The sequence below is a fragment of the Pseudopipra pipra genome, chromosome 22 (genome assembly GCF_036250125.1).
Source record: "Pseudopipra pipra isolate bDixPip1 chromosome 22, bDixPip1.hap1, whole genome shotgun sequence".
Lineage (NCBI taxonomy): Eukaryota > Metazoa > Chordata > Aves > Passeriformes > Pipridae > Pseudopipra > Pseudopipra pipra.
This window is the reverse complement of record NC_087570.1, coordinates 6,426,306-6,447,992: the sequence shown is the minus strand read 5'-3', so window position 1 is coordinate 6,447,992 and position 21,687 is coordinate 6,426,306. Positions and strand designations below refer to the sequence as shown.

The window sequence follows — 21,687 nt, the reverse complement described above, 5'->3', positions numbered from 1 at the left end:
GGGTGTGTTTGGCAGGAGCAGCTCAGGAATTGGTTCCCCAAAGTCCATTTTGGGATCACTCAGATAAATACTGTAGAAAGAAAGTTGGTTGTTAGTGAGAAGGGAACAGAAGCCGAGTGTGATGGCTCAGTATCTCTGAAATGCTGGGACTGGGACTGGCAGGCACAGGGAGCCTCAATCCTGTTCTTGCCAAGCAGATTTCCTGCTGTTTGCTGGCTGGAAATTTCCAAACCCTTGTGTTTCCCATGGCACTGACTCTGCTGTGCTCCTGCAGGAATCTCTGGAGTCAGTTTTGAAGTTTACAGGATCAAATTGGATCCCAAAAGAATTGTTGCCAATTCATGACACACCCTCTGATCCAAGATCCAAAATCTCCTTGGCCATTCCAGAAGTTTTGCTTTCCATGGACTTTGACTCCAAACAAGGAAAGCTTTCATTCCCAAGTCCCAGACATGGAGGGATCAAAGCGACCTGGTGCAGACACTGGTTTATACATCAGAAATTTAATCCATGTCCGTTTTCCTCCAAGATTTCCAAGCTCCAGCAGAAGCTGAAGGATTCCCACCACCAGCTCCTGCTGGCAGAGGCCCGTGTGTCTGACAAGAAGCTGCTGGAGGAGGAGCTGAAGGAGGCCCGGGAGAACGAAGCTCGAGTGCAGCGGGAGCTCCACGAGGGGCAGCTGAAGAGGTACTTGAGCTGTCCTGCCACTCCATGGGAACTGCAGCTCCTGGGGGATGAGGGAATCCCAAACCACTGGCTCGACCTCCCCTTTGGATCTGCCACATCCCTGGCAGAGCTCCAGGGATTCCCTCTTGGAGATTTAAAAAACTGTTGGAGACTTCAGCTGCCTCGGAAGGCCCTTGGGATGCCAACAGCCCCTTTCTGTGGAGCTGGGATGATGATCCCAGTGCATTATCCACTCTTTTTCATGTCACTGGGACATGGCATCACAACCTAGAAGGGGAGAGTAACCCAGATTCTGGTTAATAAATCCCTTGGGGTGGATTAGAGTGAAAGGACACTGAATAATCAGTGTTTTCAAACATAAAATATATATGTAGGGTTTATTTTAGAACAGTTTTGTTTCAAAGGTAAACAGGTGTGTTGCTGTTTTCAGTGTTATTATCTATAGTAATACAGCAATATTAAAGCATCTATAGCAACCTTAAAGCATAAAAATAACACTTAAGGAAATGCATAAGGCAAGGGAGAGAAAGGAAGGATAAAGGTGGAAAGCTGTTTATAGTCACTGCCTGCTGGATCCAGAGATGAAACTTGGGAGTTGCAGCTTCCATGTCTGTTGGTCTGTTGGTTGGGAAGCCCCCCCAAAAGTCAAAGATTTCATGAGTAATTGCACTCTTCCAGCTCAGGTGGGAACGCCTTGTACTTCCTCAGGGAGTTTTACCATGGCTCATGGGCAGTTTTACCATGGATCCTGGGCAGTTTTACCATGGATCCTGGGCAGTTTTACCATGGATCCTGGGCAGTTTTACCATGGATCCTGGGCAGTTTTACCATGGCTCATGGGCAGTTTTACCATGGATCCTGGGCAGTTTTCCCATGGATCATGGGCAGTTTTCCCATGGATCATGGGCAGTTTTCCCATGGATCATGGGCAGTTTTCCCATGGATCCTGGGCAGTTTTCCCATGGATCATGGGGAGTTTTCCCATGGATCATGTCAGTGGACACGTCACAAATTTTCGATGCTCCCCAGAGGGGTTTTCACAGCAGAGTAACCATGTGAGGGAGGACATTGGTGTGATAAGAATGATTATTATCCCACCTTGCAGAATTTTCCTCTTCTTGGCCTCTTCCCAAATCCAGTTTGTAGCTCCAGATGTGCATCTGCACCCGGGATAGCTGGACATTGGCACCCACTTAACTGCTCTGAAGGTCCTTCCCCAGTGGGATATTCAGGGAGGGGTGGGCTTTGCTGGGTGAGCAGCTGCTTCTCTTCAGTTTGCAGGAGTCCTTTGGTGACCTTACAGTGTGTGAGCCATTGACTATTTCAGTGGGATTCTGGTGGGGACACCAGGATGTGCTGATCCCTTTCTCCCCATGCACTGATTCCTCCCTCCCTCCCTGTGACCCAGGGCAGGGGGAGGTTTTTAGGGGACACCCAGCCTTGGGGGCACATGGTGGTGACACCTCCAGCTCAGGGTCTCGCTGTCACACTCCCCTGTTCTCAGGAAGCTCCTGGAGCAGCAGGTGGAGGAGCTGAGGCAGCAGCTCCGGCATTCCCGGGAGACGGAGGCGTCGCTGGCCAAGATGCACGTGGAGCTGCAGGCCAAGACTCTGCATGCCCTGGAGGATGAGAGGAAACTCGACCCTGGAGAGGTGAGGGGCTGGGGGGGGGTTCCTTGTCATCCTGGGGGTAACAGGAACATTCCAGGGGGTAAATGTCCACCTGGGAGCTGCTGGAACAGGGGCTGAACCCTTGCAGATCCCACTGATTTAACAGGAAAAGGTTCAGTAAACACATGGAGCTGGGATTGATGGAGGGGCTTCAGCTCCTTTTGTGTTCAGGTTCCTCACAAGGGGCAGCTGTCTCTGCTCTGGTGAGCAGGGACAGGACCCAGGGAACGGCTGGAGCTGTGTCAGGGGAGGGTCAGGTTGGATCTCAGGACAAGGTCCTTCCCCCAGAGGGTGGTTGGCACTGCCCAGGCTCCCCAGGGCAGTGGGCACAGCCCCAAGGCTGCCAGAGCTCCAGGAGCTTTTGGACAACACTCTCAGGGACAGGGTGGGATTGTTGGAGTTGTCCAGGATCTGGACTGGATGATCCCTGGGGGTCCCTTCCAGCTCAGGACATTCCATGATTTCATCTCATGTAGGTTTCCTGGGATGAAGCTCTGAGGGCACAGGAAGACTTTATGGTTTCTTCCTTCCCTTCTCCTTGCAGAGTGTGGAGTTTTTTCAGGGAAATTTGGGCAGAGTCCATTGTCTGGGAGGATTCATTGCCTCCCTCTGCTCTGAAATTCCCATGGCCTCTCATTAGGGGGAGGAGGCCTGGAGGGCAGAATGGATGGATGGATGGGTGGATGGATGGATGTGTGAGTGGTGGATGGATGGATGTGTGAGTGGATGGATGGATGGGTGGATGGATGGATGGATGGATGGATGGTGGATGGATGGATGGATGGATGGATGGTGGATGGATGGATGGATGGATGGATGGATGGATGGATGGATGGATGGATGGATGGATGTGTGAGTGGATGGATGTGTGAGTGGATGGGTGGATGGGTGGATGGATGGATGGATGGATGGATGGATGGGTGGATGGATGGATGGATGGATGGATGTGTGAGTGGATGGATGGATGTGTGAGTGGTGGATGGATGGATGTGTGAGTGGATGGATGGATGGGTGGATGGATGGATGGATGGATGGATGGTGGATGGATGGATGGATGGATGGATGGTGGATGGATGGATGGATGGATGGATGGATGGATGGATGGATGTGTGAGTGGATGGATGGATGGATGGATGGGTGGATGGATGGATGGATGGATGGATGTGTGAGTGGATGGATGGATGGATGGATGGGTGGATGGATGGATGGATGGATGGATGTGTGAGTGGATGGATGGATGGTGGATGGATGGATGGATGGATGGATGGATGGATGGATGGATGGATGTGTGAGTGGATGGATGGATGGATGGAAGGATGGTGGATGGATGGATGGATGGATGGATGGATGGTGGATGGATGGATGGATGGATGGGTGGATGGATGGATGGATGGATGGATGGATGGATGGATGGTGGATGGATGGATGGATGGATGGATGGATGGGTGGATGGATGTGTGAGTGGATGGATGGATGGATGGATGGATGGATGGATGGATGGATGGGTGGATGGATGGGTGGATGGATGGATGTGTGAGTGGATGGATGGATGGATGGATGGATGGATGGATGGATGGATGTGTGAGTGGATGGATGGGTGGGTGGATGGATGGGTGGATGGATGGATATTATCTGTAGTGGGAACCACTGGGATTGAGGAGAGAGAAGCTTTTCAGCCCAGGCTGCAGAGGGGAAGGGAGCAGAGGGGCTCCTGCAGCCACACACAATAAAGCAGAGCTGTTTTGCAGCACCTGCAGTGCCAGAAGGAGAACCAGAAGCTCTCGGAGCAGCTGTCCCTGCTGAAGGAGGAGAACAAGGCCCTGTATGAGGAGGGTGTTCGGCTCCTGAACCAGAAGGATCTCTATGTGAGGTGATGGCACAAAATCCTCCCCAGGAATTGCTCTTCCTGTGCCTGGCAGTGGATTTGGCAGTTTTGTGGCATTTCCTGTCTTCTGTTCAGGGATTTGGCACCGGGAGATCCCCCTGAATCCATCCCCCCAGTGTGCTGTGATGTCACACACCACGTGTCTGATGTCGTGGAATTCCGGATGGGTTTGGGTGGGAATAGACCTTAAAGATCATCTCATCCCACCCCCTGCCATGGGCAGGGACACCTTCCACTAGCCCAGGTTGCTCCAAGCCCCATCCAACCTGACCTTGGACACTTCCAGGGATTCAGGGGCAGCCACAGCTTCTCTGGGTAACCTGTGCCAGGGCCTCCCCACCCTCACAGCCAAGAATTCCTTCCAATATCCCATCTATCCCTGCCCTCTGGCAGTGAGAGGCCATTCCCTGTGTCCTGTCCCTCCATCCCTTGTCCCCAGTCCCTCTCCAGCTCTCCTGGAGCCCCTTTAGGCCCTGGAAGGGGCTCTCAGGTCTCCCTGGAGCCTTCTCTTCTCTGGGTTAACCTCCCCGGGCTCTCCCAGCCTTTCCTTGGCAGCTGAAGGCAGCAGAGGGGGCCCTGGGAGGGCTGTGGGTGCTGCTGGTCAGGGTCTGGTATCAGCAGAGACCCTCCTTGGAGCTGCTCCTTTCTCCCCACACCCCTTCTGTTCTAATGTTAAAGCCCAGTAGCTTTTTGAACGTGAATTTTGAGCCAACATGGCCAATTATCCCTTATATGGTAGAAAATTCTTTTGTTTTTTGACATTATTTTGGAAAAGCTTTGGGTCCTTTTCCCTTAATCAATTTCCATTTGATTGACAATTAAAAATGTAACATTTCCAACAGAAAAAAAACCCCAAACTGATCAGTGAAAAGAGTCCAGAAAGTCCATTCTGTGCAGGCAGAAGGAGCTGGGGGAGGGCTGACCGTCCCAGTTCAGGCTTCGAGGAGCCTGAAGGAGCTCAGGACATCTCCTGCCATGGAGCATTTCCCAGCCTGAGGGTTGTCTCTGCTTCCTCAGGAAGTACAATGAGCTGCAGCTCCGGCACAAGGACAAGATCCGCAGGGCCAAGGAGACGTTCATCCACGAGGTGAAGCAGAGGGACAGCAGGATCAAACAGCTGGAGAACGAGCTCAGCGAGTCCAAGCTCCAAGTGGAGAAGGTGAGAGAAGACACCCAGGGCTTCTCCAGTAAGGGCAGGCTGCAGGAGCATCCCCTCCTTCCAAAATAATCGTGGAATGGCTTGGGTTGGAAGAGACATTAAAGACCATCCAGTCCCACAGGCAGGGACACCTTCCACTGGCCCAGGTTGCTCCAAGCCCCATCCAACCTGGCCTTGGAAACTTCCAGGGCTGGGGAAGCCACAGCTTCTCTGGGCACCCTGTGCCAGGGCCTCCCCACCCTCCCAGGGAGGAATTCCTTCCCAATATCCCACCTAACCCTGCCCTCTGGCAGTGGGAAGCCATTCCCTGTGTCCTGTCACTCCAGACCAAAGTCCCTCCTTGCAGGAAGGGACCAGCTCCTCCTGGAAGAGTCCAGGAGCACCATCCCCAAGATGGAGGAACAAAAAGCCCACAGGAAATTCCTGGCTCAGGTTTGCCCTCAGGGGAAGCCAAATCCTCCAATCCCCCCCCAGACACTGCCTGAGCTCCATTTTCCTTTGCCTCTGCTGGGAAGTGACCCCAAAGCCTCTTTTTGGGGGATTTTACATTAGACAGGGAATGGAATTCCAGAGTCCTTGTGGTTGGAGAAGACCTTTAAGATAATGATCTTCATCAAGTCCAGCCATCAACCCTCCACCACGTGTTCACTGCTAACCCATGTCCCCAAGTGCCACATCCCCATGATCCCTGAACTCTTCCAGGGATGGGGACTCCAAGGTTCCAGAGTTGCCCTCCTTGCCGGTGACCCCTCTGGGAGGGTTCTGGGGTTTGCAGGGGGCAGAGAAGCCCCAGGTGTAAGTGCTGGTTGTTCTCTCCTTGTTCCCCACCCCTCAGGGGAAGGTGCTGATCTCCCAGATCACTGCTGAGAACGAGAAGCTGCTCCAGGAGAGGCGGCGGCTCCTCCAGAAGATTTCGGAGCAGGAGGAGCCCCTCTGGAGCCCCCGCTCTGTGGTTGCCCCCCTGCCCAGCAGGTAGGACCCTCCTGAGTCCAGCCCTCCCTCTGGAGCCTCCCTCTGCCCCGCTTTTGGGCCTGTTTCTCTTCAGAATTCCAGAGGAACTGGATTGTGCCCCAGCCCTTAGTGCTGTGGCTATTAAATTTGCTATTAAATTTTTATCTTTAATTTTGTTACATTTTAATGAGTTAAATTTTATTAAATTTTAGCCTTTATTATGGTTTTATTTTAATATAACGATATTTTATTATATAATAATATTTTTATAAATAAATATATAAACAACTTATTATCTAACAATAAATTATTATAAATATTTAATAATAATTTATTTAATAATAATTTATTTAATAATTTATATTATAATTTATTTAATAACAATATTTAATTAAATAAAAAATTATTTAATAATATATTATTATAAATATATAAATGAATTATTTTAAATAATAACACTAATGATATTTTATTATGTAATAATATGTTTTTATAAAGAAATACATAAATAACTTATTATTTAACAATAAATTATTATAAATATTTAATAATAATTTATTCAATGATAATTTATTTGTTAATTTATATTATAATCTATTTAATAATAATATTTAATTAAATAAAATATTATTTAATAATATATTATTATAAATATAAAAATGAATTATTTTAAATAATAACACTAATGATATTTTATTATATAATAATATGTTTTTATAAAGAAATACCTTTATAATATATAAATAACTTATTATTTAACAATAAATATTATAAATATTTAATAATAATTTATTCAATGATAATTTATTTGTTAATTTATATTATAATCTATTTAATAATAATATTTAATTAAATAAAATATTATTTAATAAGATATTATTATAAATATAGAAATAAATTATTTTAAATAATAACACTAATATATATATATTTAACACTAATATATATTTTATTATATAATAATATGTTTTTATAAATAAATACATTAATGACTTATTACTTAGCAATATATTATTATAAATATTTAATAATTATTTAATAATAATATATTTAATAATTTATATTATAATTTATTTAATAATAAAATTTAATTAAATAAAAATATTATTTAATAAGATATTATTATAAATATAGATAAATTATTTTAAATAATAACACATTAATAAAAGAATACTAAAATAATATTATGTAATAATTTCTTATTAAAGCCACATCAGCTGTAATTAGGGCTGTAATTAGCCCATTTTCCCATCAAAATCCTCAACCTTTAGCTGGAGACTGTGGAGGAAGGTCTGGAGTTCGAAACGAGAAATTCCCCTTTGAAAACAGAGCGTGGCCAGAAGGAAAATAACTTGTGCCTTTTCCCCCCCCAGAGGGAAGCTCCTGGAGGAGGAGAACAAGCCGCAGCTCCCCGGCCACGCGCCTCCCTCCCAGCGCATTGCCAGGAGCAGCCCCGCTCCCACCACGGAGGTGAGACCCCCAAGGGCTGGGTCAGCAGGAGCTGAGCCCCGAGGGGCTGGGGAAGAGCTGGATCCAGCAGGATGGGGTGGGAAGGGCCCCAGACCTGGGAGAGGTTGCACCGACTTTGGGGGAAGCTGGAGGTTCCAGGCACTCCCTGCTCCCCTCGTCCCTGAGCTGCTGCGCCCCGGGAGCCCTTTCCAGGGGACAGGAATCTCACTTGGCACCTCTGGAGCTGTTCAAAGACCTCAGTTGTAGAGTTGGCTCCAAAATTAGGAGGATCAACCCTGAGGAGAGGGGTTGGGAATGTTCCTTCTGTCACCCAAAACCCTCAGGCCGAGCTGAGCGATGATCCCAACTCAGCTGAGCTGGAGGAAGAGCTTTGGGGGGAGGAAGGGGGAAAAAAGGGAGAAATCAAAGACTTTTCAAACCAGCCAGGTGGATTTGGAGGTTTGTTGGGATGTTCTAATGTGGAGGGAACCCAGTTGGGGTGGAAATGAGGGGGAAAGGGCTGTTTGGGGCTCCCCTGGGCTGGGTGGGGTTTGGTTTGGGGCTTTTTTTTAATTTAAGTTCAGACCCAAAGGTGAAATCCCTGACTGGCATCTCTGTGGGTCTGGAGCTGATGGGGAGAACTCTCAGTGGAGCTGGGGAGGGCTTGGAAAACCAGGATATGTTGGAATTCAGGATCTGACCTGCACCTCCTCCTTTCAAAGTCTCTCTTCCTTCTTCCAGGACTCGAAGACCCTTCACGTCTCCGAACGCCAACTCCAGAGTAAGGGGGTGCCACCTCCCCGTGCCAGGTACCTTGGGGGGAGCAGGAGGAGCCAGGAGAAGGTTGTGGGGTGGATGAGGGAATGTGAGATCCTTGGAGGAGGTTCTGGGGGTGGGTGAGGGGTGTGAGATCCTCTGAAGAAGGTTGTGGGGTGGGTGATGAATGTGAGATCCTTGGAGAAGACTTTGAGGTGTGTAAAGGATGACTTAACAGTGGAAATTCCTTTCTAGCTTCCCGCCCCGGGATCTCCCAGACCCCTTTGGTGCCATGAAGGCCCCTCAGGACATGAAGCCTGAGGGAGAGGCCGAAAGCCAGGACTCCTCCCTGGGCCTGTCCCCCTCCCAGCCCTCAGAGCTGGGCTACCTGAACGTGGCCTCCCCGGGGGACACCACGGCCTCCCCGCTGCAGGAGGAGAGCAGGAGCGTCGGCTCCGAGACCTTCTGAGCTGGGAATGTCTGTGCAGAGTCACCTGGATGCAGGACTGGGGCTCCTGAGCTGGGAATTCTGTGCAGAGTCACCTGGATGCAGGACTGGGACTCCTGAGCTGGGAATGTCTGTGCAGAGTCACCTGGATGCAGGACTGGGACTCCTGAGCTGGGAATTCTGTGCAGAGTCACCTGGATGCAGGACTGGGATTCCTGAGCTGGGAATGTCTGTGCAGAGTCACCTGGATGCAGGACTGGGACTCCTGAGCTGGGAATATCTGTGCAGAGTCACCTGGATGCAGGACTGGGACTCCTGAGCTGGGAATTCTGTGCAGAGTCACCTGGATGCAGGACTGGGATTCCTGAGCTGGGAATATCTGTGCAGAGTCACCTGGATGCAGGACTGGGACTCCTGAGCTGGGAATTCTGTGCAGTGTTACCTGGATGCAGGACTGGGACTCCTGAGCTGGGAATTCTGTGCAGTGTCACCCTGGGGCTCCTGGGAATGTTGTGCAGTGTCACCTGGATGCAGGACTGGGGCTCCTGGTGCCGTGGGATGACAGAGACTGCAAAGAGAAGAATTGCCAAATGGACTGACCTAGGGATTTCTGGGATATTTTCCAGCTAAGTTAATCCAGTGTTGGTTTTTTTTTCCACGTACCCCCTGTAAATGTGTTTGTGTCATCCCAGAGACACTGGAGGTTGGAATGTGTAGATAAACTCATAAACGTGGAAGAGGGCTGGGGTGAAGTGTGTCTTCCCTCAACCCTAATTCCTTGTTCAGGCCAAATCTATAAATTTTATAAAGAAAAGAAATTAATGTTCCTTGGTTCTTAATTACATCATTCTCTTTCATTACCCAGTATTTTACTTCTATTGGTTATTGATTTCTCAATTTCTGTGTTAATTAAATCCACATTTTTAGTATCTTTTTTCCTAGAAGGGGCTTTCCAGCACGTGGACTGAATTCTTTATTAATTCTTTTCCCTATCTTCTGTTTTCTACAAAATGTCCTTGGTTAGGGGGGATATTGGGAAAAATTCCTCCCTGTGAGGATGGGGAGGGGCTGGGATGGAATTCCCAGAGAAGCTGTGGCTGCCCCATCCCTGGGAGTGTCCAAGGCCAGGTTGGAGCAACCTGGGTGTCCCAAAGGTGTCCCTGCTGTGGGTGGAACAAGCTGAGCCTTAATGTCCCTTCCAACCCAAAGCATTCCATGAATCCATGATTCTCTGCTCAGCTGGTGCCAACCAGCAACCCCAGGCCCTTTTCCACGAGTGTGGGAGAATTACTGGGGGAAAATGAGACTGAAGTTCCATGTGCATCCCATGAGGGGTTGTAATCCTAAGGAAGCTTCCAGGCTGGAATGCTGTTGGCACGTAAGGGGTCTCTTCCACAACAGTTCCCCAGACAAAGCCTGGAACCTGGGAGCTCGATGTGCTTGTTCCAAGGGAAACAGAAGAGCTTGGAATGGTGTGGAGACACCTCATCCAGGCTCTGCTGGAATCACCACAGGCTTGGGAACGTGGAGCTGACGAACCAGGGAGCAACTGCCACCCCAGACATTCCTGCTCCAGCCAAAGTGGCAGCTCCTCAGAGTGAAGAACTGGCCTTGTTGCTCCAGCCTGTCCTGAGCCCTGTGGAGCCTTCCCAACATCCCAGATCAACATTCCCCCCAGCCTGGGCTCTGCTGTCATTTTTTGCAGTAGTTTAAAAAAAACCCACTATTTTTTCTCTTATAAGACACAGAGCAGCACAAAGACACAGAGGAGATTCTCCCCCTACTGCCAAATCCTCCAAAATCATCACAATAAATAAATAAAACCCTCTGACTTTGTGGTGTCAGTGAGTCAGGAATCAATTCAATTTTGGCTAGGAGGTGTCTGTGTGACTGACAAAATCCACTGACCCTGATGCAAAACTTGTTCACCTGTTTATACATTGTTAGAAAACAAAGAAATTCATGTTTCTTGGTTCTAAATTACCTAATTCTATTTAATTAATTATAGTAATTATAATTAATTATTATATATTAATTATAACAATTATAAGTACTTTCATTAATTATAATAATTATCCCCTATTGGTTATTGATTTCTTGCTGTTTTTGTTAATTAGTCCATATTTTTTTAGTCTTTTTAGGACCTTTTTCCTCTGGTGGGGACTTTCCCTCACAAATACTGAGACTTTCCTAGTCTCTTCTTTATCTTCTTATTTCTCCAAAGTGTCCCTGTGGTCCAGGAGTTCTGCATCCCAGATTTCCAATTTCAACAATCCATCTTTCTCTCCCTGGCTTTGTTCATTGAAGCACATGAGCAAAGTTAGGTTGTCAAAACTTAAGTTGCAGTAATTTTCCCAAACTCTTCCTGCAAAAGTAGCTCATGAAAACTTTGCTGAAGAGAAATTTAACCTAATGTGCCAGAGTAATTTAAGAATAACCAACTATTCATAACTGGTATACGTTGGTTATGGTTAATTAAAACAATTAAAAATTAACGAAGACCATTAAAATTAAAGAATTAAAATAAAAAAATTAATAAGTACATAAATAATTAAATAATTAAAATTATTTAAAAGTTCTGCTGTTTCCAACACCCCCACCCCCAGGGCTCCCCCAATCTGCTGCAGCCCCCCAAAATGCCTGCACTGACTTCCAGTGCCTGGGAGGGGGGAGGTCTGAAAAGGGGCCACCCTTGCACCCCAAAAATCATGGAGGGGCACAACAAATGTTTTGGAGGGGCTGCAGTTTTGGGGACCCTGTCCCAGTACGGGGTCACCCCACCCAGGGTGTTTTGGGAGGCCTCTTTGGGGGTTTTTTGGCTTGAGGGGTGGGAGTCCCCTAAACTGCCTGTAAATAAATACTGAGTCCAGCATCCTTCTTATCACTTTGGGGGCTCCCTGGTGGGATTGCTGGGGTGAGTGTGCAGGGAGAAGAGTTGGACTGGAGGATCCTCGTGGATCCCTTCAGCTCAGGACATTTTATGATTCCACAATTCCAGACATTCCCTGGTAGTGCCACTTAGGACCAAGGACTCCCGAAGCTTAAATTACCTCAGTTTGGGGTCAGGTTTTTCCCAACTTAATTCTTTTCACCCCCCAAGTTTTTCAGACTCCTTTGTCTGGGAAGAAAGTTGCCATGTCTGGGGCTTCTCAGGTGAGGGCCAGCAGTGCTGGGTGGTGACTCTTTGGAAAGGGATATTTGTGGGGGCAGCCCCTCAAAAGGACAAGTGCAGCCTCCTTCCCCTTGTAGGGTGAAGCCTGGCAGGTGCCAGGTGTGTATGTGGCCCTACAGCCACACACTGAGGTCACAGTGGGACATTCTGCCTCACTTGACAACACCCCAGTGCCCACTTCCCTAGAACCAGGACTGGGAACAACCGTGGGGAGCTGCTCCCAGGATCTGGTGCCCCGGTTTGGGACCATGGTGAGATGGAGAGGAGGAGGAGAGTAGCTCGAGCCCGAGGAGCTGCAGCCAAGACAGAGCCCTTTCCTGGCTCCCTCCTTGCAGTGTCCCCAGACCTCGTGTATTTCTCCAAGGATGGTGAGGCCTTGAGGTCCCCTGAGGCCCAAGAGCCATGGGATAATCCCAGCTTTTCATGGGATCACAGAATATGCTGAGCTGGAAGGGACCCACAAGGATCATCCAGTCCAACTCCTGGCCCTGCCCAGACCCATCCCCATCCCCAAGAGTCCCACTCTGTGCCCCAGAGGATCATCCAAACCCTCCTGGAGCTCTGGCAGCCTTGGGGCTGTGCCCACTGCCCTGGGGAGCCTGGGCAGTGCCAACCACCCTGGGGGGGAAGAACCTTTCCCTGAGATCCAACCTGACCCTGCCCTGACACAGCTCCAGCCATTCCCTGGCTGCTGTCCCTGGTCCCCCCAGAGCAGAGCTCAGGGCCTTCCCCTCCTCTGCCCCTCCCCAGGAAGCTGGAACTGCAGTGAGGTCTCCCCTCAGTCCCCTCTTCTCCAGCTGAACACACCAAGTGCCCTCAGTGTCCTCACACGGCTTCAAATCAAGGCCCTTCCCATCTGTGTTGCCTCCTTTGGACACTCTCCAATGGCTCAATATCTCCCTGACATTGTGTCCCCCCAAACTGCCCCAATGTTGAGGTGAGGCCGCCCCAGGGCAGAGCAGAGCGGGACAATCCCCTCCCTGATGCCCCCAGGACAGGGTTGGCCCTCCTGGCTGCCAGGGCACTGCTGACTCAGGGACAACTGGCACCACCAGGACCCCCAGGGCCTTTCCTGGCACTGCTCTCCAGCATCTGGCTCCCCAGTTGCCCAAATGTGCCATTCCTGACTGTCTTCTCCTGGTATTCCCATCTGGTGTTTCCACAGTCACTCAAACAGTCCCACTTGTGCCAATTTCAGGGTTTGAATTGCAGAATTCTTCACTGCAAGTTCAGAAAAGGTGACTCATTACCAGGGCCCTTCTGTGGACCTTGATTTTACTGCAAAATTAACAAAAAATATGTTTTTTAGAAAATCGGCAAATATGAGGAAAGAACAGATATGGGTTTTGGGGAATGAGAAAATATGTTGAATTAGAAAGAAAATTGCATTGCTTTTGTATATCCTTCATTAGACCATTCTTGATTTTAGAGGCTACACTGATTGAGAGGCTGCTCCAGTCACCAGTAATAAATGTGTTGGTGGCTTTCCCCAGGAAGAGTCCCTGTGGAGAAGGGGATGTGAGGTTAGGAAGGCGAGGGGAAATGATGATCTTCATAACCTCAACGTGGCCCTTCCTTCTCTTTTTCCAACAGTAATCACTAAAATTTGGGACTGTGTGTCCGAGTGCTGCCGCCAAGACCTGCTGCTGAAGAAGGTGGGGTTGGTTTCCTCGTCCTCCCTCAGGTCATGGGGGTTTCTTGACTCTTCCCTGTCCTACCTGGCCCTTACTCATCCAGCTTAAGTGTCCCAGGCAGTTGGAGAGAGCAGACAAGCAGCACTTTAGCAGGAGAATGTTGGATTTCTTTTTTTTGGAGTCTTTTCCAGCACAGCTGGAAGGGAGGAACACCCAGTGGGAGAGCCCAGGCAGTGCTCTGACAGTTCTCAGCTCTTGGCACTCCTTGGGCCTTCCCAGGATCTGGGTGTCCTGCACACTGCAGGGAGCGAGGAACCCTCTGTGGTGCAGGGCTCTCCTGAGTGCTCCATCTCAGGCCTTGCAGCAGCAGGGTTGGAGAGGCCACAGATCCCCCTCAGTGGAGTCCACAGAAGCCTTTTCCCCTGCCTGCTCTCTGAAAAGTGCCTGGCCTTGCTTATCTCCTGCCTTTGATTCCAGAAGGTTGGACTGATGGGCCTGGGCACCATCCACATCATGAAAAAACCCATCTGGCAGGGAAAACTGGAAGGTTTCTTGGTTGACAGTCCCGAGTTCGACCTGGACAAGCCATTCCTGGTGGGGAACAAGCTCCCTCCTGGGAACAGTCTGGCACCTGGTAAGATGAGCCCTGGACACTGCTGGGGCCCTGCCAGCAGCACCCTAAATCCAAGGGGTGCTGGTACTGCTGGGCAGCTCTCTTGGAAGTGTTCCTGGCAGCCACTGCACAGGCCCACAGGGGCACGAGATGTGCTGCTGGGTCCTCCTCCGTGTGGTGGGAGGGTCGGTGGCTCTGGAGTGGCCGGTGACCCCAGGAGGGCTGAGGGGGTGATGTTGCCGTGGGCTGGTTTCTCCCCAGAGCTCTCCAAAGCCGACGAGCTGGTCTGTGCCGAGGTCGCCCTGCGCCTGCACGTGCCCAAGGCCACCGTCGTGATGTGCGTCAAGGCCACCACGAGGGTCTTTGAGTGGGCCTTGTCCAGCAGGCAGAACTTCGACTTCGTGTTCAAGGACATCGGTGTCCTGGTGTGCAGAGGGGGGCACGTGGCCATGAGGTTCTTCGAGGACCTGGCCCGGGAGGTGGCTCAGTCCGAGAACCTGGCAGACAGTTTGCTCCAGGTGGGTCTGCTGCACCTTCCAACTCTTGGGCAGCTTCCCATGGTCCTGCTGACTGGGCCTGCCCTCCTGCCCCTGAGGGTCCTGCCTGGAGGATGAGCTGTGCTGGGCTTGGAGACACCTTTTGGGGTCCCAAGAGGCCAAGGTGGTGGGGAGGCTGCTGGATGTGGACACGATGCAGGGGCAGAGGAGGAGGGTGGGGGAGAGGCAGCTGGGGTTGGGCTGGGGAGACAGACAGGGAGCTGGGGTTGGGATGGCAGAGGGGCTATTGGGATTGGGGGTGGCAGAGAGGGAGCTGGGGATGGGGTGGGGTAAAGGCAGCTGGGGTTGGGGTGGCAGAAAGGCAGTTCAGTTGTGATAGTGGAGAGGGAGCCAGAATTGGGATGATGGAGAGGTAATTGGGGTTGGGATGGAGGAGAGGCAGCTGAGATTGGGGTGACAGAGAGGCAGCTGGGGTTGGGTTTGAGGAGAGGTATTTGGGGTTGAGGAGACAAAGAGGCAGTTGGGGTTGGGGTGACAGAGGCAGCTGTGGTCGGGTTTGAGGTGAGGTTTCTGCCTGTTGAGCGGGGTAAATTCCCCGTGGATCCCTGCCATGTCTCTGTCCCTGTTGCAGTCACCAAACCTGAGGCAATCATTCATAGCCCACATGGAAAAGGACATTTCCGAGCTGCCTCCTGGAGGTGTCTTGGTGTTGCCACAGTGAGTCCCTTTTTTCCTGTTCCAGGGGTGTGTTCCCTCCTGGCTGGGCAGTGTCCCAGCCTCTCCCTGCTGGGCTGCCCTGGGAGCAGCTGGTCTCCTCCTGAGGTTGGGTGGGAAGAACTCTGCCCCATTCTGGTTTCTTTGGGAAGTGCCTCCAGGTGGATTCCCTGGGAAGAAGGCCCGTTTTGCCTTCCCACCTGTGTGGGAAGTGCCCTGGAGATGCAGTTGGGGGCCATGGTGCAGAACTCCACCATCTCCTTTCCTTTCCTTGGAGTGGGACTGAGAACCAAGAGGCCACAGAGCCCGGGATATTCTCAGGTCCCAGAGCCTGGGATGTTCCCAGTCAATGTGTGTTTGCTTCCCTTGGAAAGCACCTCTGACAAGGGGTATCCCAGACTTGCCTGAGAGGAGCCCTATGGATGGAGGCTCCAGGGAAATGTTTTGCCACTCCTCCTACTGTGTCTCATCTGGAAAACTGGATGGCTGGGAACAGCTCCTTCCCAGGGGCTGCCATGGACTCTGCTACATCCATTCCAACTGATGTCTCCACATTCTTTCCAGCTTTGTGCAGGTGGATGGGAAGTCAAAGCCACATCCTGTGAATGCTTCCCTGCAGAGCACTGGAACAACGAGTGCTGAGCTCCAGCCGACTCCGGGTACCTCCCCTCCCAGAACTGATCTCCTCCATGCCCAAGGGAATCCCCTCTCCAGCCTAAAAGCTGTCCCAGCAGGTCACCCTTTCTCTACATGGGGCCCCAAGGCAGCAGTGGGGCAGCTCCAGGGAGTAGCACGGCCCTCGGGGAAGGGGAGTGGGTTGGGACAGGAGGGCTGGCACATCCTTCGTGTCCAAAGTGTTCCAGAGGTGCAGCTGAGAGGAGCTTCCTCTTTGCCTTCCCCAGGGACTGTTCCTGGCCAGCGCCTTCTTTCTCGCCCACGTGTTTCTCCGAGTCGGATACGGGATGTGGCAAAGAGAAAGGCTGATGCTGGAGGGCAGAGAGGGAGGTGAGTCCTGGAGAGTGGCTCTAGGGAATGCCAAGTGCCACGTGCTCCTGGGTGGATGTGAGGAGCTGCCACCTTTGGCCACTGTGCCTGGACTCAGCCAGGGCAGATCCCAGCATTGGCACAAGGACTTGGCTCTTCATAGAATCATAGAATCATAGAATAATCAGGTGGGTTGGAAGGGACCTCAGAGATCATCAAGTCCAACCCTTGATCCACTACCACTGTGGTTCCCAGCCCATGGCACTGATGCCACATCCAGTCTCTTCTTAAAAACCTCCAGGGATGGAGAATCCACCACTTCCCTGGGCAGCCCATTCCAGTGTCTGACCACCCTCTCTGGAAAGAAATTCTTTCTAATATCCAACCTAAACCTCCCCTGGCACAGCTGCAGACCCAGCCCTCTTGTCTTGCTGATGGTTGCCTGGGAAAAGAGACCAACCCCCCCCGGCTCCCCCCTCCTGTCAGGGAGTTGCAGAGAGTGAGGAGGTCTCCCCTGAGCCTCCTCTTCTCCAGGCTGAGCCCCCCCAGCTCCCTCAGCCTCTCCTCCCAGCACTTGTGCTCCAGTCCCTTCCCCAGCCTCGTTGCTCTCCTCTGGACCTGCTCCAGCCCCTCCATGTCCTTCCTGAGCTGAGGGCCCAGAGCTGGACACAGCACTCCAGGGGTGGCCTCACCAGTGCTGAGTGCAGGGGCAGAATCACTTCCCTGGCCCTGTTGGCCACCCTGTTCCTGAGCCAGGCCAGGATCCATTGGCCTTCTTGGCCACCTGGGCACACTGCTGGCTCCTGTTCAACTTCTTCCCATGGGGTGGAAGGAATGCACAGGGATCTTGGGAGAGCACAGCCCTGGGGGGATGTTGTTCCTCAGACAAAGTGCTCCTGTGGTGTTTGCAGTTTGCTGCCTCCCATTATTGGGAGCTCTGGGCAGAAGGGCAGAGCTGTGGAGCAGATGGAAGCACCTGGAGCTGGTGTCCTTGCTCCCAGAAGGCAGGTGAGCTGTGTCCCAGTACATGGTCCGGGTGTGGGATCCTGTCCTGTGTCCCAGGACAGGGTATGGATGAGGGATCATGTCCTGTGTCCTGGTATGTGACACAGGGGTGGGATCCTGTCCTGTGTCCCAGTACAGGGTGTGGATGAGGGATCATGTCCTGTGTCCTGGTATTTGACACAGGTGTGGGATCCTGTCCTGTGTCCCAGTACAGGGTGTGGATGAGGGATCATGTCCTGTGTCCTGGAATGTGACACAGGGGTGGGATCCTGCCCTGTGTCCCTGTGGGAAGGCTGCACCCACCCTGAGGATAGGGAGGCTTGAAGGATCCCTTTGGATGGGTTCATTCCAGAAGGCCTTTTGGCTCCTCCCCTCGGCCTTGGGAATGACTCCAGTGGTCTGTGCTGCCCTTGCCAGGGCTTTTTCCCTGAACTGGGTCTTTAGAGTGTCGAGGTTTCCATAGGAAGCAGAAGGTCCCTGTCAAGGGTTTTGGGGGCAGAGAGGAGGAAACCAAAGTGTCCCTTGGGTCACAGGCTGTGGGATGGGGTTGTTGTTGCCAAAATGTCTGAGCTGCCTCCCTTTTCTCCACACAACAGTCCCTACCCATGGCAGAGCAGGGGAGGCAGGAGAAGGAAGCTGCCTCCCCCCCCGGGCAGTTTGAGAGGGTGAGGAAGAAGAGGGCAGCTGCTGTGGCAGGAGTGGCAGCTGCCTTGTCCCCACAGGGAGAGGAGACCATGAAAACCCCTTCCCCTCTTGGCAGGAGGCCAAAGCCAAAGTAAGAGTTTGGAAAAGCCAGAGAGGATTGAGGAGGTGGGAGGGAAAAGTGGAGCCCTGAGCTGGATGTGGCCCCTTGGATTTCCCCCGGGTATCCCAGGATAACCCACGATGTCCAGGGTCTCATGGGCCTGGAGCTTGTCCTGTGTTGAACAGGGTGCTGGGGCCAAAGGCAGTGTGGGCACAGAGGCAGGAGGGGGTAGGGACAGGGACAGGGAGAGGGACAAGGGGACAGGGGGACAGTGACAGGGAAATGGTCAGGGACAGGGGCAGGGACAGGGACAGGAGAGGGAAGGGACAGGGGTAGGGACAGGGAAAGAGACTGGGACAGGGACAGGGGCAGTGACAGAGACAGGGACAGGACAGGGGCTGGGACAGGGGCAGGGGCTGGGACAGCAGCAGGGACAGGGACAGGGACAGGGGCTGGGACAGGATAAGGGGCAGGAGAGGGCAGAGACAGGGACAAAGGCTGGGACAGGGACAGGAGTGGGCAGAGACAGGGAGAGGGGCTGGGACAGGGGCAGGAGCAGAGACAGGGACAGGGGCAGGAGAGGGCAGGGGCTGGGACAGGAATGGGCAGGGACAGGGGCAGGGACAGGGAGAGGGGCAGTGGCAGGGGCAGGACAGGGGCAGGGACAGGAATGGGCAGAGACAGGGACAGGAGAAGGCAGGGACAGGGTCAGGGGCTGGGACACGAGCAGGGGAAGGGACAGAGGCAGGGGCAAGGGCAGGGGCAGAGGTGTAGAAGTGGGCAGGGGCTGTGCTAGGCAGGGTCTCAGCCAGGGAGCAAGAGGGACTCTGTCCATGTCCTTGCAGGACACCACGAGCAAAGCAGGTCCTGGCAAACCTGGAGTCGTTCCGGGTGTCCCGGGAGCAGTGTATGAAGGCCCTGCAGATCAACAAGCTGAGGAAATGGTCCCAAGACAGTTCCTCTGGTGGGTATTCCCAGGCACGGGAGGTATTTTCCCCCAGGAAGGATGTCCTGGGTGAAAAGAGAGCAGGGGGTTCTGGGGCTGTGCCCCTGAGCCAGACCTGCCCTTCAGCCCCAGGGCTGTGGCCACAGGCACAGCCAGGCCAGGTGGGGACACAGACGGGCTCCTCTGGGCTTTGGTCTGGCCAGGTCTTGGCACCTTGGCAGGGCAAGGCTCTCTTGCACACCTCAGAACCCTCCAGGACCACATCTGGTGAGCAGAAGGTCTCTGCCCTCTTCTCTGCAACTCCAGCTGAACAGTTTGTGGTTCCCCCTTAGCTTGGTGAAGCTGAAGGAGCTCCATGACCCCAGAGAAGAGCAGAAGTGGGACGTGGGCTCAGGGCAGCCACAGTGCACCAGGAAAAAGGGAATAAAGGAATCCCTCACCTGGGTGTGTGAGTTGCTTCTGTGCACCAGGGAACAGCAGTGTTTGGTGACCCAGGTGTGACTGCTGGACATGAATTGACGTGGAAGGGACCCCAGTGAGTCTCCTGGTCCCACTGCCCTGCTCCATCCCAGAGGACGTGGAACAGGATTGTGTCCAAAGTGTTCTGTGATATCTCCAGAGAGGAGACTCCACACTCTCTCTGGACAATCCATTCAGTGCTCAGCCACTGCACAGCAAAGAATTTCTTCCTCAGCTGGAACCTCCTGGGCATCAGTTCCCACCCGTCCCTCCTGTCCCATTGCCAGGCCCCACCCAGCAAAGCCTGGTCCATCCTTTGACCAACCTCTTGGCTTAGGATTAGGTTTAACACTGTGATTAGGGGTTAGGGTGTTAGGGCTGGGGTTCAGGTTAGGGATTGGTTTTGGTCGTTAGGGTCAGGTTTAGTGTATTACAGTCAGGATTAGGATTATTTTAGGGTTAGGTTTAGTAGTTAGTGTTAGCATTAGGTTCAGAGATAGGTATTAGGTTTAGGTTTAGTGGCAGTATCAGAGTTATGGTGGGTTAACCCAATTAGGATTGGGTTTAGCATTAGGGCCAGAATTAGGATTATATTTTTCATTAGGGTTAAGGGTCAGGTTTAGTTCTTAGGGTCAGAGTTAGGAACCAGGTTTAGGGTTAGAAATTAGGTTTAGGGTTAATGGTGGGGTTAGTGTTAGGTTTGGGGTTAGGGTTGGGTTTGGAGTGAGGTTCGGGGTTATGGTTAGGGTTAAATTTGGGGTGAGCCTTCAAGTTAGGTGTATGTTTGGTGTGAGGTTCAGGTTTAGGATGTCTCTTGAGACATCTCTGTAAACTTTCTCCTCTCTATTTCCCTTCTCTCCAATCTCTGGGATGCTCCCAGTCCCTGTTTGGTTTCCCCAGAAAGCACCTCTGTCTCTTTGCCTTCTCTGCAAGGCTGGACTTGATCTGAAGGCTGTGCTTGATAATCCTGGAGGTCTTTTCCATCCTCAACAAGCCTCTGCTCCCCTCAGTTCCTGTTTAATCTGCTCTTTAGTCTCCACAAACCTGTACTCAGGCTTAAAAAGGGTCAGGATAAACCAGGCTGTGGAGATGGAAATGGTTGTAGAGACTCCCCCTGGAATCTGTTAAGAGGATCTTTTCTGTGCCATCTGCAGTTCCACTCCTGGCCCACACTGATGAAATTCAGGACAGAGGCTGAGTTACTGAGGATTTGTCACTGATGGCTCCTGGCCATGGCAGCACAGAAAGCAGAGAAATCAGAAAAAAGAGGAAACCTGCTCCTACTGTTAAAAAGGCCTTCCAGGAGTCCAAATTTTATGACTGAGGCAGGAACTGGGCTGGTGGAGAGAAGCAAGGCCAGCCAGTCCCCAGGCAACACTGTCAGCTCTGGGGTTACTTCAGCACAGTTTTTGGGTTATACTGAACCAGAGATTTCCCATTCCCTCCTCCAAGGCCACGCCTGGGATCTCCAGGCTGCTTTAGTTCCTGGCATTTGGTTCCAAGCAGAATGGTGGTTTCACTGTAACTTCACCAACAAAGTTACATCAACAATTGGAGCCTTTGTGGCACCAAACACTGCTGAGATTCCAGGAAGTTCTCAGTGGGTGACTGTTGCCCCCTCCTGTTCTACCGGGACCAGGAGTGTTGGTTTCCTGCTCTCCCTGTTAATCCAAAACCACAAAATGCCACAAATCATTTACAGACCAAAGGATCTGGGCTTGATGTCAGACCTGAGCTGAGTGAGTTGTTGCCTCTCTGTCCACGTGACATTGTCATGTTTGTGGATAAGAATGGAACTCATGGAGAAGTGGATTTGATTCCTGGCAGCTTTTTCCTTATTCATGCCTTTTAACACTTGGATTTTGATAAGGTGCTGCAGGAAGCAGCACTGAAGGGTGGTCAGGCCCTGGCAC

The 21,687-nt window shown here is 51.5% G+C and overlaps 2 protein-coding genes across 8 annotated transcripts in view; both read left to right on the top strand.

Annotated features, from left to right (window-relative positions):
• Positions 1-10,833, top strand: part of CCDC30 (coiled-coil domain containing 30) — a 44,620-nt gene extending 33,787 nt beyond the window's left edge. For 5 of the 7 annotated variants that reach the window (XM_064678714.1, XM_064678717.1, XM_064678712.1 and 2 more), the window contains 8 exons: positions 530-687; positions 2,192-2,339; positions 4,106-4,227; positions 5,260-5,401; positions 6,237-6,373; positions 7,726-7,822; positions 8,543-8,610; positions 8,813-10,833. In XM_064678714.1, the coding sequence (XP_064534784.1) occupies positions 530-687; positions 2,192-2,339; positions 4,106-4,227; positions 5,260-5,401; positions 6,237-6,373; positions 7,726-7,822; positions 8,543-8,610; positions 8,813-9,026 (1,086 nt within the window). In that variant the 3' untranslated portion in view covers positions 9,027-10,833. Of the gene's footprint in view, positions 1-529; positions 688-2,191; positions 2,340-4,105; positions 4,228-5,259; positions 5,402-6,236; positions 6,374-7,725; positions 7,823-8,523; positions 8,611-8,812 lie in introns of all 7 variants that reach the window. The other 2 variants (XM_064678713.1, XM_064678715.1) reach the window with 2 other exon arrangements.
• Positions 10,834-12,342: 1,509 nt separating this feature from the next.
• On the top strand, positions 12,343-19,760 carry LOC135425928 (coiled-coil domain-containing protein 81-like). The gene is made up of 11 exons (XM_064678720.1): positions 12,343-12,545; positions 13,771-13,832; positions 14,289-14,445; positions 14,686-14,942; positions 15,553-15,638; positions 16,200-16,294; positions 16,538-16,640; positions 17,531-17,627; positions 18,221-18,399; positions 19,215-19,333; positions 19,648-19,760. The coding sequence occupies exons 1-11, from the start codon at positions 12,434-12,436 to the stop codon at positions 19,653-19,655; spliced, it is 1,275 nt and encodes a 424-aa protein (XP_064534790.1). The 5' UTR covers positions 12,343-12,433; the 3' UTR covers positions 19,656-19,760.
• Positions 19,761-21,687: the final 1,927 nt, after the last annotated feature.

What these genes read in the sequence shown, in the direction of transcription:
- LOC135425928 (XM_064678720.1), top strand. Translation starts at nt 12,434, where the DNA reads ATGGAGAGGAGGAGGAGAGTAGCTCGAGCCCGAGGAGCTGCAGCCAAG. An exon ending in CGTGTATTTCTCCAAGGATG is followed by an intron (nt 12,546 to 13,770) that starts GTGAGGCCTTGA and finishes TTTTTCCAACAG; the next exon opens with TAATCACTAAAATTTGGGAC. An exon ending in TGGCAGACAGTTTGCTCCAG is followed by an intron (nt 14,943 to 15,552) that starts GTGGGTCTGCTG and finishes TCCCTGTTGCAG; the next exon opens with TCACCAAACCTGAGGCAATC.